Genomic DNA, 17,711 nt, shown 5'->3' on the forward strand with positions numbered 1-17,711 from the left:
CTGTGAGCTGGGAGGGTTGCTGGTTGTCTACTGACAAGCCTGACAACACAGGAGGGAGAGGAAGAGAAAGAATTAAAATCTTTTTTTTTTTGTTCGTTTTGTTGTTGTTGTTTTGTTTTGTTTTGTTTTTTGAGACAGAGTTTCTCTGTTTAGCCCTGGCTGTCCTGGAACTCACTCTGTAGACCAGAACTCAAAAATCTGCCTGGCTCTGCTTCCCAAATGCTGGGATTAAAGGCGTGTGCCACCACTGCCTCGTTTATTTTTTAAATCTGGGAATTATAGTCTCACAGCTAAGAGAAAAAATTAACAGTAAGATGGCCAAAGTAGAAAATTTTACAGAATGTAAAAGTTGTTTAATAAAGTAGGGGTTGGTCTAAAAGAAAAATGTGGAAAACAGGAAAGGATATGGACATGAGAGGATCGGAGGTTTAAATCCTATCTGCTAGAGAGGGGGAGGGGAAGATAAAAACAAAGCAAAGTAAAACAAAGCAATAATGTGTGAAAATACTTGTAAGCTTAAGGAGTGAGTTTCCAAAGTGAATAAGATGATCAATGCCCAGGACAATGGGTAAAAATGAACCCATCATGTACATCAGAGTTCAATTTCAGGATATTAGAAGCTGATAGATCTTGAAAAATAATAGGGATCAAATTGGTTGAACCTCCTAAGCTACAAGAGTAAAAAGAAGCCTGAGATTATGCCTTCACATTTCTGAAAGGAGAGTGATTTTGCAAACTAGAGTTCCATGTTCACACTACCTAATCACAGAAGCTCAAAGCTGCTGCCTCCATCAACGTACTCTGTCAGGACACGGCTGGAAAATGCTTCTTGAGAACGATGGAAAGAAAACCAAGAAAGAAGATGTTAAACCAAGATCTCACCTACAAGTTGTATAAGAAAAGAACCACAATCTAACTGTTTCAGCGACTCATTCAAATGGAAATACTGACTGCTGATTTAATGTAATTGTCTTCCCCCATAAAGACAGGAAGAATGGGAGAGGAGAAATAGATAGGTGAGAGACAGTGTTTTGTGTGTATGTGGGTTTCTGGGAAGGGGCACGAAAATGCTTATCTCACATAAGAAAATCAATAGATGATATATGAAATTAAAAAATTTTGAGATGTAATAACATCTCAAATATGTTAATAGTACGATAAAAGCTGGAGAGACGGCTGAGTGGTTACGAGCACTGGCTGCTTTACCAAAGACCCAAGTTTTGGTTCCCATCACCCATATGGCAGCTGGCTTATAACTGCCTGTAACTCCACTTAGAAGATCTGAGGCACTCTTCTGGCCTCCTTGGGCACCACAGTTCTGTGGGATAGACTCACATAGTCACACGAACATAATAAATAAGAAGAAATCTTTAAAACAATGATGGAGGGGCTGGAGAGATGGCTCAGTAGTTAAGAGCACTGACTGCTCTTCCATGCATTCTGAGTTTAATTCCCAGTAACCACCTGGTGGCTCACATCCATCTGTAATGGGATCTGATGCCCTCTTTTTGTGTGTCTGAAGACAGCTAGTGTACTTACATACATAAAATGAATAAATCTTTTTAAAAATGCTATTGTACATCTAGGTGGTGGTGATACACACCTTGGGAGAAAAAATAATGGAAAATACAATTGCTAAAAACTTGGAAGAAGCTGTTTCTGTGGAGTATAGAGTGCTTGGAGATTACAGGCCTTTATCAATTACTATGATTTCTAAACTATCTGTATTACTTAACAAAAATATGAAGGTTGGTAGTGTGGCTCAGTGGTACATGCTTGCCTAGTAGATGTGAAGCTCTGTGTTTGGGTACTGGGGCCACATGCATCATTAAACAAAACACATTAGATAGATGAGAACTTTTAGGCTAATTTAAACCACAAGTAAAACAATGGTGAACATCCTTTTATACTAAAAAAAAAAAAAAAAAAAAAAAAAAAAAAACCTATTGCACACATAGGTTCTACTTCACAGTCATCTTATAAAGTTGCAGAGAAAGTTCTGGGGGATAGTCATCAAACTCTGGAGGGAGCAGAGTTTCAAGGTTGGGGAAAGGATCATGATGACCGGGATTGCATTTGTTTTTAATATGCAACTTTTATGTTCATTTTTTGCGATGGATTTTGAATGAGATGGGCACATGTTTTTAATATAGCATTAGATAAAGAAACATCTATGGATGTATGCAGTTTATATATTCCCCACTGCATGTTGTTAAATTGTAACTTCTAAACTTAGGGTGCTTTTTGTTTGTTTGTTTAAATAAATCAAAAGAATCTTTTGGCCTCAAGTAGTACCCAACTCCCAATTTAAGCAGTGAGAAATTAACCAGGAGCAGGCAACCAGCACTCTGGTCATACATCCACCTCTCTCCCTAGGGCCCCATGAGCTCCCCCAGGGCTCTGGACAGCATTGTCGGAGGCTACAAAGAAAGGAAGGCAAAGCCTGAGAAGCACTTCCTCTGCAATGGGGTGATCTGAGCACTTTTATAACACACACACACACACACACACATCTATAAACTAGACCCTTCATCATGGTGACAAAGGAAATGACACACTGCTGTATTTAGAGACAGGAGTGGAGAGGGCAATGTTTTCATCTTTCCAGATTTCTCTAACCATGTTACATTTATCCTAACTTCAGCCACACTTTTCTAGAAAAATTTTCACTTTCCAAGTTTATTAGAGACGTTTCCTCATCTTTTAAAGTTTTCATTTTAGTGCAACTTGATTATAATCTGATCTTGTCACTTTCCTTCTTCCCTTCCCTCCCAGCCTCTCCAAATTCATCTTTTTAAATTCTTAAAAAGTTTTGATTTGTAATTTTACATTAACAATAAATTATATTATTTTTCTACTTTTTTGTTACTCTTTTTCTAATTTCTTGAGCTGATTTTCTACAGTGCTTTATGGAAAGCCTAGACCCTTGTACATATCAAGCAAGCGCTGTGCACTGAGCTACATGTCCAGCCTTTTTCATTTCTCAAAATCAAATTCAACTTCATTGTTCTTACAAAAGCATTCCAGGCTATGAAATTTCCTCTTTGGGGTGCTTTTGGCCACATCTTTTTAAATAGAAAGGAATTTTGGCATGTGCTACAATACAGATAAACTTTAAAGGCATTATGTTAAGTGAAATAAGCCAGCACAAAAGGACAAACAGTATATAATTTCACTATTATTTGGTGCTTGAAAGTATGCAACAGTCATAGTCAGAGAATAGAATGATGGGTTACACACACTACAATTTTGAAAGATGAAAACTTTTGAGGAGCAGGAAAGGTGAAGGCGCTTCGTCTTCTCTAGTGAAGGGGAGCTGATCTCAAGCTACTTATATTTCACCACAGGCCTCTCTGGTGGCTGCTTTAGGCTTCATTCTACATTTTACAGTTTATAATCACAATAAATATTGTACCCTAAGGTAGACATGTCACTCGGCTTCCTCAGAGGGCAAGCATGAACCTACAGCCCTGCCACTAGAGCTCGCTGCTCCTCCGTCCTTAGGTGTCCTCCTCCTTCACTTACTACCCGCTTCTGAGACATGTTTACTCATCAACACCTGCCCTTGTAAATTTTCACATGGGGATTTCTTTGCTAAGAACATTCCATCTTATAATAAGAGAAAGGAGAATCTAAGTATTGTGAGGGAACACCTAAGTTCCCTCAGATCGAGATTTTTGTGGTGAACAACAATAATTTTTATCAGTGAAAATGCCAAGATGCTTTTCTAATAGGTAATTTTAAGCTATGTGAATATGCCCTAGAAAGTACAGAATAAATTCATATAGCCATTAATAAGTGATTACTTTGAGAAATATGAAGAAAACCTTGTGTCTATACTTTGAAGAAATTTTCAATTTGCTTTTGCTTTTATAACCCATTGTTTTTTATATTTGTTTCAGCAATCCACTGTAACTACACTTGAAAACATACCCTTTTCTTTCAGAAACATGAGCAGTAAATAAATAAATGTTATGGTCCATTTCCAGGTACTCACATTCTCAGGTATGCTGGGAAGCTCTCTGGTATCAGGCACAGTGAAGTAAGAATGCTGGAAAAGAAAAGGCATGAGCTGCATATTTTCTCAAGATGACTTAACTAGAACTTTATTCCAAATTTAGGTAAATGTTCTAAAGCATCTTCCTTACTCAGATGAAGAAGCCACATGGCTGTTGTAAGAAATATCCATATTAGAGTTGCTTAGGCTAATGTTGGACCAAGCTAGGAGCATTAACTCATCAGTAGGAGAATGAATGTCTTGGGAACATGAGTGAAAAAAAAAAAAAATCAAAGAAGCTTAAGTCTAAAGTCCCAATGTGATATTTTGTGAGTTTCTGAATGCAAAAAGGTGGCCAGTTCTGTACTTTGCTGTTCATTAAGGCAGAAGACTCTTAGCAACCAAATAACATGAGAATCACTCATTAAGTGACAGGATATCCCAACCAATCCTGCTACTCCATTTTAACATCTGAGGTCACATCAATCTATACTGTAATGAAAATCTGCTCAGGACAGTTCCAGCCAAAGGCTACTCGTGCCACATGAAAGGGCTACAGATGGTTGCCAGTGGAGAATAAGCTCCTGACTTGCAGTGTGACTGTCATGAAGCCTGGGAGAGGTTGAAGACTGACTTCAAAGACTTGCAATGAGGCATCTCCATGTTTATAACAGGCCTGTATCTCCAAGTTAAATGAAAACTGGCTGAACTAATGCCACCTCCTCAGATGCTTTTAAAGGTTCGGAAGATAATGGTAAGTGGCACTGGAAGGGGCCTTGTGCTGGCCAATTAAAGATGGATTGTGAAAGGCCAGGAAAGGTCATGGGCAGAAAGGTTCAGCTCAGTCCATGGCCTAAGCTCAAATCTGGACCTTCCCCTCAACCCCTAACACTCCTGGGTAATGGGAGAATAAGCAGGTTTCTAGAAAAGTGAGGTATATTCTAAAATAAAAGGTCCTGGAGATAAGCTGTAACAATAATGGTAACAATGAGCTGCTAGTCTGACACTTAAAAGATATTTATGAAAAACTTTATATTAAATACTTTATAAACATCACTTCTAGTTGCCACAATAAAACTTGGAGATAGATATTAGCTCCATATTACAAATGGAAAAATTAATGTTCAGAGAGGCAAATAGTCTAAGATCACTCAATGAGCATGTGGAGGGTCTAGGCTGAAACCAGAGGCATGTCACGAATCACACCTAGGTCCTATCCACTGTATTCAGATTCTTTATGTCTCTGCGCTTATACACAAGAACTTGAGAAAGCACTTCTACATAAAACATTTAGCTTACCAAAAAAAAAAAAAGTACTTTACTCACTATTTTATTTATTTTGACACAGGGTTTCACTATGTAGCTTCAGCTATTGTAGACCAGACTGGGTTTTGGGTCTTGCACTCATCCTTCCCTACTTCTGCTTCCAGAATGTTAGGATATCAGACATACGTACCACACCAGGATTAACAACTGGATTTTTATTTTACAATTATTATCATTCAAACTGGTAGTTTGCATTTCTATTTTTCTCTATCACCTACATGAGATACACAGAAACATTCTATTGTAGAAAGTGGTTAAAGATACAAAGTTCAGGCTGTATCTTTATAAGGCATTTCACAAATATTTTAGGACTTCTATTCCAAATGAAATATTAGACCTTCAAAACAGAAATGCATTTTGGGAAGGAGAATGACTAGTGGAGAGGGGGCACATCCGCCTTTACAGATGCAGTGGATTGTAAAGTGTGAGCCAGCATAACTCCAAACCAACTAGTCCCCAGGCTGTCCTTTGAGATTCTGTCTTGCTCCATCGCCCATGAAATGCTGGGGACCAGGGGAGGTCAGAAACATTCCTAGAATCCACTGGAATGAAACAGCTGCACACCCAATAGTTCCTCCTGCCCCAAGCTGGCTTGTCCTTGAGGCCTGACAGCATGCTGCCAGTGCAGACCTTGGGGGAAGGAGTGGCCCTTCCTCCCAGGCAGCTGGTGACCTAGCCTGGCTGCTCCGCAGCTACCTGTCGGATGCTATTACAGGCTGAAGCAGTGAGATCAAGCTGTTTCAGAAAAAAGACTTGAGACAAAGGCGGGGCTGCTCTGCTTCAGTGATAACTGGGTCTCAAGCTCACTTGCTCATCTTTTCAGGCAGGCCCTACTTCCCTAAGAGCAAATCCTCCAGAAGTAAATTCCTTCTCTCCTTCCGTGTGTCCATCCCCTTTTCCTACTAGCTTAGCATGGTAAAGGCTAGTTCATCATTTGTAAACTGCATGCTCTTTCCTCTATGACACGAGAATGTTAACGCTTACATTGGGAATGATTTTGAATATCAGAGGTGAATATTAGTATAAATTAGGAACTTAAAATAGATTTGTTATTGTTATTATTACTGGCAATACTATGGCTTTTGATACCATCCTAGTAAAATCCATTAGTTTTCCTTATGAAGTCAGAAACCTTCCTGATCCCTGAAACCAGTGCTGTAACTGCTTCTTGAGAAGCTGGAGGAGAAAACTCTCTAACCTGCCTGGGATAGGGAGACAGGTCTGCATGACGACGGGTGCCTGGCCAAATGGTGTCCACCACAGAATTCTGATAAATGCAATGAGAGCTTCCAACTAAGAGATAAAGAATTTAGTAAATGAATTATGGAAAAGATCCTATACACCTCTTCTGATGTCCTATCTGACAGATAAGGAAGCTGAGCCCATATAAAGGTCTTGATTTAAGTCACTTCAAACAGTAGCAAAATAGACAACTGGCACAGAAATTTCCCATCAGGTGGCACACTAAACAATGTGCAGGATTTACCTCAAAGCATTCAAAGAAATAATGAGTGCTGTAGGCCAGGAACTATACTGAGAACTCTCACTCCATCTTCATGGGACAGAGGCTGAGAACCAGCTTACTCCCAGAGGAATTAAGTCTCCAGGATCATGTAAGGGGAAGGACGGGCCAAAAAGAAAGGCTAATTCAACCTGAGAATTCAGGGAGGATTTCTCAGGAAACAGAATCAGAATAGTTCTGAAGGATGCATGAGTTAACAGGCAAACAGAAGAGAGGCAATGTTGAAGACCGAAGGCCCAGAATAAACTTTAACTGTGACAAAGGGTGATACAGGTGGCCAAAGACGGGATGACAGGCTGACAGGTCCAGCCATCCTATTCCTTGAACCCTTGAAGGATATGTATGACTGGTCATTTGGGAAACATCTATTCTTCAATTGACTCTCAGAGAGAGGGAGAATCCCATACCCCAGCCTTCCTTGAACCTGGAGCTCAGGTTAAGTAAGAGTATGGCTCTGTTCTCCTCTGAAGGTACATACGGACATGCTTGTTTGGGGTGGCCACCATCTTGCCCCACTTACCACACTGAGGTGAACAGACACTCCGGGGTCAGGGATGGGAAGTCTATGCAGAGTTTCAAGAAGTTCATTCCACTGACTTTCCTGAAAGAAAGAAAAGGTCCTAGTAATAAAATCTGGACCTGTGGTGAGGTCTAGACCCACAGAGAGACTGGTGGGAGATGCTGGCTGCAAGACAAAAATAGGTTTGGTATTCAAGTAGGGTGGGATAAAAGACACTGCTCAAATACAAGAGCCAAACTGATCCTCCCACATCAAGTTTGACATTTTCTATTCAGTCAGACACCTACCATGACCACCTTTTATGGATCATATACCATAAGCTCTCAGCAAATCTATCCCTTCAACTCCATAGCAACAACTTCTAAATGCAAACAATCTGATCTTCCAGGGCGGGGGTGGTTGGGAGAAATAACAATGACACCATGGATCTAGTCTTCATCATCATTACTCTCAATTAATTTTATTGAGTGTTCACTGGGAACGTGGAGCAGCCTCCAATTATGGAAAGTTAGCAATGAAGCAAGTTCACCAGCATGTGATACAGGACAGCAGCCGTGCATTTTAATTAGGGAAACTGAGCAGCTGAACAACATACAAAGCAGCACAAATTATTCGACTCAAAACAGATTCGCCTTTAAGATGCTCAAAACAACAGTGCTTACAAAATGATCCAAAAGCCACTTCTTTCTGTGGGAATTCTGTGTGCTAATAAAAGGTTACATTTACATGGGCAGCCATATCCTAACTACTGGATCCTTCTAGCTACCCACTTAGGAGGTGTGAAGAGTGAAGGTCTGAACTGTGAAGCTCTAGTCTCCCATTGGATGGTAGACTGCACAGCCCAGGGAGGGAGGGAGGATTGCTGTATCCAAGTCCACAGCCCTGTCGGCCTCTGGTAGGGCGCCTGAGATGAAATGGACACTCCTAGCTTACAAGCTTGCTTCAGTCTGTGCTCTGACAGTCAAGTTTCTTAGAGGACACAGGTGCTTGAACATGTGTGCACAGGGTGAATTTTGCTCTGAAGCAGTTTCACACCTACAGAACAATTTTAGAAACAGACAAAGGCACTTTCATTTTTTCTACTGATTGGCATTATACCCTATCATCTACACACACACACACACACACACACACACACACACACACACACAAACATGCATGCTCTCACACACACTCATTCTTCTCTGAACAACCATGTTTAATCACAACCAGGACGTGTATATGCCTTGGCAAAGTATGCCATCTAATCCTGCCCAGTTGTGCCAGCTGTGCTCTCCTGCCATATTCTCATGGCAATCAAACCAGTTTAGAGGCATGAGTGGCCTTCAGCAGGGTGAGTCTTGAATTCTGCTAGAAAAACTCTTTCCTGTATCTACAGGACCTAGACCATTTTGCAGAATGAGTCTCAGCTGTCAGATGTTTCCTCATGAATCTCAACTTGTCCTTAATTGATGATGTTTTCTTACCACTTGACTATATCATCTCAGATGTCTACTGGGCACTCCCCTTCACAGACATTTAAAAAGCATTTTGTAGCAAACATTTTATGTAAGTATTTCATCCCTCAAGTTTTGAGTCTAGCTGTTTATTTATCTTGCTACAAGTGCATAGCTTTCATTTGCCTCCAGTATTTGATTTGATGTTCCCTTCCATGCAGATTCTCTTTCTGCCATATTCAGGATCTGACAACACTGTGGCCAGGACCCACAGTGAAATGCTCATGCCCCATCTTAGGCTACAATACCTGGTGACTCTCATGATCACACATACACTTCCCCAAATAGAAGCTTTACCTCATTCAACAACTGAAAACCTTCTGGATGGGAGAAGACAGATTTTAGGGAACAAATATGCTGGGTTTGTTTGGGTGTTGGTTTCCATGGATATATACTGCATGTATGTGTTCCTGTGTGTGCCTCTGTATGTGGAAGTTACTGGCCAATGTTAGTTGTCTTCCTAGATTGCTGTCTATTTTAATTTGTAAGACAAGGTCTCTCAGTGAATTCAGAGCTCATTTATTCAGCTAGGATTTATGTATAATGAGTTCCAGAGATCTGCCTGCCCTTCCCCTGAGTGCAAGATTAGATGCAAAAGCTGCTGTGCCTGTGTCTTGTGTGGGTGCTGGAGGTCTCAGCTAATGTCCTCACGTTTGTTGACCAGGCACATAATCAACTGAACCCTTCCTTGCACCCTGTTCTAATCTGGTAATCAATACTTTTTGAACAAGCTAGTTGTACACAGTCTCTGCTCTGTGTTATCATAATTCCTTCGGTCAGAACAAACTTTGTAGGCATTATAGGTCAGGAAAAACTGTAAGCCATGTGACTGATCTCAGCTTCCCATACAGCATAAGGCAGGGGCCTCACCAGGCCCAGAGGACAAAAGCACTGATCCCAGAGGGTTATGCTCAGTTTATAGTGCCTCTCCTGTCCTAAGCCTTCCTTCCTTTTTAATTGTTTTGAGACAAGGGCTCATGGCTTCAAACTCAATTAATGGGTAAGTGAACTGCTAGCTGCCTGAATCTCCATTGTAGGTAGGGATGGTCTTGAATTCCTGATCTTTCTAGCTGCCTCTCGAATGCTAGGATTATAGGTATGCATGCTTTTTAGATACATTTTAAAAAGAATAGTAGGTTGTACTGTTGGTTTAAACACTGAATGGAATATAAATGTGGGGTACAAAAGCATGAATCAGTCTCCAGTTTAGAGATGTGTTACATGCTTTTATTTATTAAAGAAAACTTTCAAATTGAGTGGAAACCTAAATGTCTTACCAAAGCTAAATGTGCATCAGAAATCAATGAACAGATCCCAGGGCAGCCTGCTACCTCATTCATCAAAGATGCCAGTTCTTCTAAGATAGAATTCGTGACCTGATGCTCCCTTTCACACTGAGTGTGGTAAGCAAGTCATTTCTATGAACCATCCCTGCCATCTGCTGTGACCTCTGGAATACATTTGCCAGTGAGCACAACTCATTCAAAGAAAAGATTTATCCATCATACACTCATTTTCCAGCACCTCCCTTTCCAAATGGCATTTCCTAAAATGTTTCAGGGAACCCTGCAAGTCAGGATTCTGTTTGTTGTGGAATAAAAAGCATTTGGAGTAAAATGAGAAAGAAAGGAATGAGTAACAAAAGTGCCCACTGTGGGCCTTCCGAAAGCCTATGTTACATGGATTGTATGGAGAAAGAGGAAAGAAAAAAATAAAACAAAAACAAAAACACAAACCAGAGATTTGGGGACTTTAATAACAAAAATACAAAACAACTTTAATAGAACATTTTCAGAACTAGGATTCTATAGGAAAATCGAAAGAAAAGATATTTAATAATTATGCTGTCACTTTAACTTAAATGTCGCTCTTTATAGAAAGAACTCAAGAACTTAGATAGACAGGCAAATATTCAATTCATTAATAACAGTGAGATTTTTAACTTAGTCAAATAAATGGCAAATTTAACAAATGGTATCAGTGACAGTGTGGGACTCAGCAATATTGTAAATCTTTTGGAGAATAGTTTGGCAAATATAAGGGTGGTGCTGATGCTACGGTCCTCTTCTCCAATTGGTTCTTGATCGGTCAGTAAAGAAGCCATAAGCTAATTTCTGGGCAAAAGGAATAGGCAGGACTTTTGGGTCTCTGGAGAAAAAAGAGACAGACACAAGGGGGGAGAGGCTTGCCATGCTTTGGAGAGAGAAAAGCCAAGCATCTATGTGAGGTCTTGGGAGGAGCTGGGGCTTGTAGCCGCTTCTATAGGTGGTTGGTCAGGGATGTTTAGTAGGGACTAGATGTATCTCAGCAACTGAAGTTTAGGAAAGGTGGGAGGTGCAGAAATTAGAATACTGTAAGGGTATACTTTGGCAGGCAGGATATAGTAGTGCTCATCAATTGTGTCCAAAGGCAAATTGAGACTGAATAACTGTGTATATGTCTTTTATCCATGGATTCAAGAAAAGCTAGGTGAGGGCTGATGGTGTGGCCCATTCATGGAGCCTTAGGCAAGGCAGCAGAGCTACACGCAACAGGCAAACATCTTATACTTAGCTTACAACTGCCTATCTGGGGTTCCCTTATTAGAGAAATAATAAAAACCAAAGAAAATGTTTTACATTAAAAGATTTGAGTGGTTGGTCATCTTTTTCCATATGCTCCCTTCTGTGTGTCTGTCTGTGTATGAGGGTGAGGGTGTGTGTGTGTGTGTGTCTGCACATACGGATATACATTATACTCACAGGGGTCAGGATGTCCTGCTCTAACATTATGTTTTTTCTCTTGAAACAAGGTCTGCCATTAAATCTGGATCTAGGCTGGTAATTACCATGGCCACCATGCCTGGTCCTGCCTCTACCTCCCACACTGCTGGGGTCACAGGTGCACACAATACTGCATCTGACCCTCACAGTTCTACTAGGGTTTTAAACGAAGGTTCCCAGGCTTGCACAGCAACGACTCTTCCACCAAGTCAGCTCCCCAGTCGTTTGTACTTCTTCTTACAATGAAAACAAAAATCTCAAATAATTAGAAGGTTCCATAGAAGAAACTGTCTTGGCAAGCAAAGGTATAGGATATAATGTTATCCATAAAAAATAATTAAACAGTATTTTCAATAGTATGGGAGAAATGATTCTGTGACAATACTTACCAAATCTGTGAGCTTAAATAGAAATACAGAAACCTGTTACTCATGGTGAGAGCTTAGGTTAGCATACCATTTCTTCCTAAATTGATTAAGGTATAGTAGAATTGTGGAAGGAATTTCAGACCCTTACAAAAATTAGTATAAAAATACCACAAAACTGTATCAAAATGGGGATTAAGGCAGCTGGCAAGTCACCTGCCAATTAAATGATTTGTTATATGGCATGAGCAATTCAGCTTCTGCCTTTGAGACATATATATTGTAAACCTTCAGAGTTGTTAGGAAAATGTGAGATTAACACTGTGAACAAGAGCAACCTACCTATTATTTCCTAATCTCAGAAGAAAAAACAACAAATAACCTAGAAACAAATAAAAATTTTAGCCATGTTTATTTTAAGGATGATGTAAGGCACATTAGGTAAGAGCTGATTTTCTTTTCTCTTCCACTATTTTCTGAATTTCCCAACCTTTCTATGATAAGCATGTATTACTTTTTTCATAAATGTTTTAGTGAAACATAAAGCACATGTTACTTTCATAATCATAAAAATTAAAGTTTACTTGTTAAAAAAGAGTTATTTTTGTAAAAAGGCAAATACCTGTCGTTTTGTCGTGTAATCTGCCAAGATGTTAAGGAGCTTATAAAATACCTCGAACCAGGGGAGGTAGCTGAGGAAAACAAAGAAACACAAGAAGTATTAGTATGGAGGTCAAAAACTCAAATGAGGATTTAACTCAAAACATTTCAGGTTTTCTCTGTATCCTAAAGATCCTGTATCCAAGGCTGCTAAAATCCAAATTGGTTAAATGTTAATTATTTCTGGGCTTAAAAAAACAACATGCCTTTGTGAAGCAGAACACTAATTGTCCATTATGAATTACTCCTGTGCCTCAGAACTAGACCTGGTTCACACAGAACAAATGCAAACTAGAGTGCATTCAGGCACTGTGGTTCAGTAGCCAGGCCTTTCCTACCATCTCCACATTCTCTAGAAACACATCCACTCTTATTTCTCATGACTGAACACATGGCAATGCACAGCATGCCCATTGTTGACCTCTGCAAAATGTCTCACATGCCCTACATGACAAAATCCACTCATGTTAGTATAACAGACCTTCTGCCTCTATTGCACCTGTGCTACCCTGGCTGCAGCATAAATGGATAACTCCATTCCCCTGCCATCTAGCACATTCTGACCATTGTTCTCCTCAACTCACAAGATGGTCTGCCTGAAGAGCTCAGTCTTGAAACTGACCCTCTGTATAGCTATCAGAATGACCTTTCAAAAATGCCAGTCTGAATGGGGTTGTCCAGAGAGGGCAAAGCTGCACAGGCAGCCAGCAATATGCAGAGTGAGTTTTCCTCCCCTGGTCCTTCTTGCATTCCTGGCACTCAACTTCCTGGATTACCAAAAATACAAACTGAAGAAGAAAGGCCTGGAGGATGGGGGTGGCAAGTGCAGGTAGCAGACCTGGAGACCTTGTGACCCAGCAGCAAGGACCTAGGCATGGTCTGCAAGGGCACCTGTGGGGCCCAGACCCAGAATATAAAAAAGAAGGCTTGGTACAACACTCACTGCCTGAAGGCCACCTGGCAAGACAAGTAAAGAACAATGCCAAGAAAGAGAAAAGAAAGGTCTCAGGCCAGACCAGGATGTCACAGAACCTGTGGTCTCAAGCCCTCTCCTCCCGCAGGCCCAAGAGATAACCCACTAGTGCTTTCTGTACTCTTGTTAGCTTTGCCAATCATGCCCAGCCTCTGCCCTCTCATGCCCCACATCAAGTGTCCAAAGCAGGAAATAACAAGGCATTCTGTATGGGCCAAGTGGAACCAGATTCAGAAACCCAGGTATTCTCATAACTGAGACTGGTAGATGTTTCAACTGCTCCCAACCTAACCTAGTTCCTCTCCTAGAGCACATGACCACAACACCTCACATGAAGACTGTGACCACTAGTCATATAGCACAGGGTTCTTCTTGCCAATAAGGTATCTAGATGGGCCATTCTGAGGTTAGCCAAGCTTCCCTTCCCCAACATCCCTTCCTGTAAAATATATTTAAACTCTGGTCCACCCCGAGTAAGTTGTATGCATCCACTTTTACCATCAATAAACAATTTGGACAAGCAAGGACTGTCTCTCTCATCAAGAACGTCTGTCGGGGGAAGCCTCCATCATACAGAGCTGCACTGCTTAATTCTCCTGCAGAAGGCCCCTCCATGTTCCCCTATACTTAACTCTGAGCCAAGTCAGAGATTCCCATTTACCCCTGGCCCCAGGCTTGTCACAGGCATGCATAGCCTGGGTTCCCAACTCCACTAAGGTGTCCAGCTGTGATTGGACACCCAGGAGTTTGAGAATCCCTGCCTCCTAGGCCTCTGCCTGCCTTGTTTCTTACCTGGGCTGGGGCCCCCATCTTAGGCTACATTCATAGCCAAATGCCATCTGCCCATGCAGAGTTCACACAACCCAGAGGCAAGAGAGAATGTGGAACTGCAATTCTAGAAAGCTTGAGCCTCTCCCACTGGAGTGATATGATTCCCAGCACCCTCTTGTTCTTTCCCATTCTGATACCTGTTACTAAGAAATGCATAAAATGAACTGGCTACCTCCCCACCCCAAAAACAAACCCAGTTCTGCACAGCACATTTAATTATTGCAATGGCAGCCCATTGCTATAGGACCCAGCATTTATGCTTCTCAGGAAGGTTTCTTTGACTTTCTCTTCTCAGGATGGTGATCAGCTGTCTCAGTTCCCTAGAGCCACACAGCTTTACGAGGGATTACCAGGCATCTCAGCCCACCCAAGCCAGCACACGTTGGCCCTTTTCTTCTTCTGGCTTTCATGAACTAGTCTCGTTGATTTCTGCTTATTCTTCTAATAGCCTCCTGCCCTCTTGAACCTACTTTTGTGCCCCAATTCCTTCCATGGTGGTCATGCACACACTACTATTACAATGTCCCTTCCCACAGCATAACACTCAACAACATGGTTATGTTCTCAACAGACTCTACAGACGGAGAGAAGGGAGCACACCTTCCTTCATAGTTTCCTCAGTATCAAACCAAGAATGGAGTGTGCCACTCTGAGTTCAGAGTCTATTTGGTAACACACACACACACACACACACACACACACACACACACACGTGCACATGCATGCGTACACTAAGATGAAGACTAGCAGACAGCAAGAGCCCTTTAGTGCGATGGAAAAGTTACAGAAGTATTCCCCATTTCTAAGAAGCATACTCTGCTCCCACCCCACCCCCTTTAAATAGCTCTGTTCTCTCTTAGAAATTGTCCCTTCTTTTTTTTATTGTCACTTTTAAAAAAATGTTCTGTATTCTTTGTTTACATTCCAAATGATTTTCCCTTTCCCGGTTCCCCACTCCCTATAAGTCCCATACGCCCTCGTCCCTCTGCCCGTTCCAACACTTCTGAGAGCAGGCATGAAAGAAGCCTGCCGCTCTGGCTTGCTCACATCTGCAAATGGAGACGTTACTGATAGATAGGCCTGGACGCAAGGCAGGGCCCAGATGTGACATCCTGCCCAGGAGTGGGATCAGCACCCTGTACAGATTACTGCTGGATCTCTGAGGGTAATAAATGAAGTGAGAGGTAATAGAGAGGACAGATAAAGTGCACAAGCTCTTATCTGTGACGTCTGTCTAAAGCCAGAACATGCTACTGTAAAATTTAAGTAGCTTATCAAAATATACTGATTAGCAACTTAACTTTTCACTTCTATGACAGTATTATCACTTATGTTAATATGTTTCCATCATCTCTGGCAGCCACATATGGACTCTTCCAGAGCAAATGGCTGCTGCCACTCTCCACAGCGCTAGCTCTGGAGGAGCAATGTAAACATTCAAAAGGGATTAGGCACTAGATAACATGCTCTCTTCCTTTTCTGCTAAATAAACCTCCATGAGCTAAAAGCCATTAGAGTAGAACAAGGAATCCCTCTCCCAAGAAAACCACACAGATTAGAGGACTCTTAGTAAACAAACCCGGGCAACGGTTACAAGTCTTTCTTTTTCGGAAAGTAACACCACTAGGTAAGCCCAACAACTGGAAGTCAGGAAAGAAGAGGAAAGGGCAAGCAGAGGCCAGCAGAGCTCAGTTCCTTTCAGGAGTGCACACAGGCAGGACAGCAGGGCGGCCTGCTTCTGCCAGCTGCTGGAGCTTAAACAGTGCATGCTAAAGTAGTCTGGGACATCTAGTCAACTCACAGCCTCAGTAGCCTCAGCTGGTGAGGATCGCCTGGTCCACAGAGCCAGCCCACTTCACTTCACTCTGCCTCCACATACCAATTTCTTTGGCTAGGTAGGCAGGATCATTTGCCACAGGCTGCTTAGTAGTTAGTTACCCAGGAAGCCAGGCACTTCTCTCTCGTCTGGCCTGACCAGGCACAACTGCTCCCCACATGTTGTCCCCTGTGTGCTGACAGATGAATGTCTAGTGATGGGTTTTGAAATCAAACTGCAGCTGTCTTCTTCAAAGCGTCCTGGCTTTCCAGCTAGGAGGCTGTGATTCACAGCTGAGCTCTGTCTGCTGGCACTCCCCCCCTGCTTCATTAGTCCTGCACCCGGCCACACTACCAAGAGGCTGCAGGTGAAGACATGGAGCCCCCACTCCATCCTGTGTGTGTCTGTCAGCAGTGAGTAAACAGTGCTTCCCAGTCTACACAGGAAACAAGCACTCTGTCAGAAAGTTCCTCCCTGCTCACCTCCAGGGCCCCAAACTCTTAGGTCAGGGTATGCTTGCAGGAGAGCACTGTGTGGTGGGCCCAGTCCAAGCACTAGGGCTAAATTCCAACTAATAAGAAGGACATGGTCCTGGTCCAGAAAAGAAATAAACATAAGGGAAGGTATCTAGGCGGGAGAAGCCAGCTATCCTTCTCAAGCACTGTTACTTCAGGCCTTGCAGTGAGACAGAATCCTAATGGATCATTATCATGACTCCATCAGCAGAGAGGGAAAGGCTATAGGCTGCCTGCCTCAGCGGTCAGCCTGTATCCAAGCTCCTCTCACCGTTCAGGTAGCCTGGCCCTCACATCTAGATCCGACCGTCAATGGGAAAGTGCTGTTTTGTGGGAATCTACAGAAAATCTTAAAGGAGTTGAGGTAGTGCCACAGAGACCTCTTCATGTGGCCAGATGAGTATTGTGGGCCCATGGAGGTAGTGCAGCTCTACGTTCCAGGTACTACTCTAACAATAGCCCAATTCACAATCGTCCTTAAATGGCCTGATGGCATAGCAACCATGGTTTGTATGAACATAAAGTAGGTAGCCAGAGAGTCAGCACAGGCTGGATGAAAACCTTCTGCTTTTCCATGTGTCAATTCGATGAGCTACTTACTTCAGAGCTGGACTCAGGTACTTAGTCCAACTGAGATCAGACTGTCTTCTGATCTCCCCTCACTAAATGGATGATGGTGAGGCTAGGCATCTTACTAAGGTGTGTGTGTGTGTGTGTGTGTGTGTGTGTGTGTGTTGGGATTAAATATCTGTATTACATATTCAGCTAACCACCTAAGGTAGAGGATAGACACTGTAGCAGGGTCCTGGAGCTCAAGAGGTAGAGAAGTGACGATAGCAACAGAAGTGGAAAGTCAAGGCGAGCCCTGTGTGGGAACGATGAGAGGAAGGCATGAATGCACGACACCTAGGAATTGTGCAAATGAGAT

The 17,711-nt window shown here is 42.1% G+C and overlaps 1 protein-coding gene across 10 annotated transcripts in view; it reads right to left on the reverse strand.

Annotated features, from left to right (window-relative positions):
• The window catches only part of Dennd1a (DENN domain containing 1A), a 480,683-nt gene that overhangs the window by 228,575 nt on the left and 234,397 nt on the right, over positions 1-17,711 (reverse strand). For all 10 annotated transcript variants that reach the window (XM_052182388.1, XM_052182389.1, XM_052182385.1 and 7 more), the window contains 3 exons: positions 12,611-12,680; positions 7,366-7,446; positions 3,998-4,051 (listed from right to left, as the gene is read on the reverse strand). In XM_052182388.1, coding sequence (XP_052038348.1) covers positions 3,998-4,051; positions 7,366-7,446; positions 12,611-12,680 — 205 coding nt within the window. The remainder of the gene's footprint in view (positions 1-3,997; positions 4,052-7,365; positions 7,447-12,610; positions 12,681-17,711) is intronic.

This window comes from Apodemus sylvaticus, chromosome 5 (assembly GCF_947179515.1).
Source record: "Apodemus sylvaticus chromosome 5, mApoSyl1.1, whole genome shotgun sequence".
NCBI lineage: Eukaryota > Metazoa > Chordata > Mammalia > Rodentia > Muridae > Apodemus > Apodemus sylvaticus.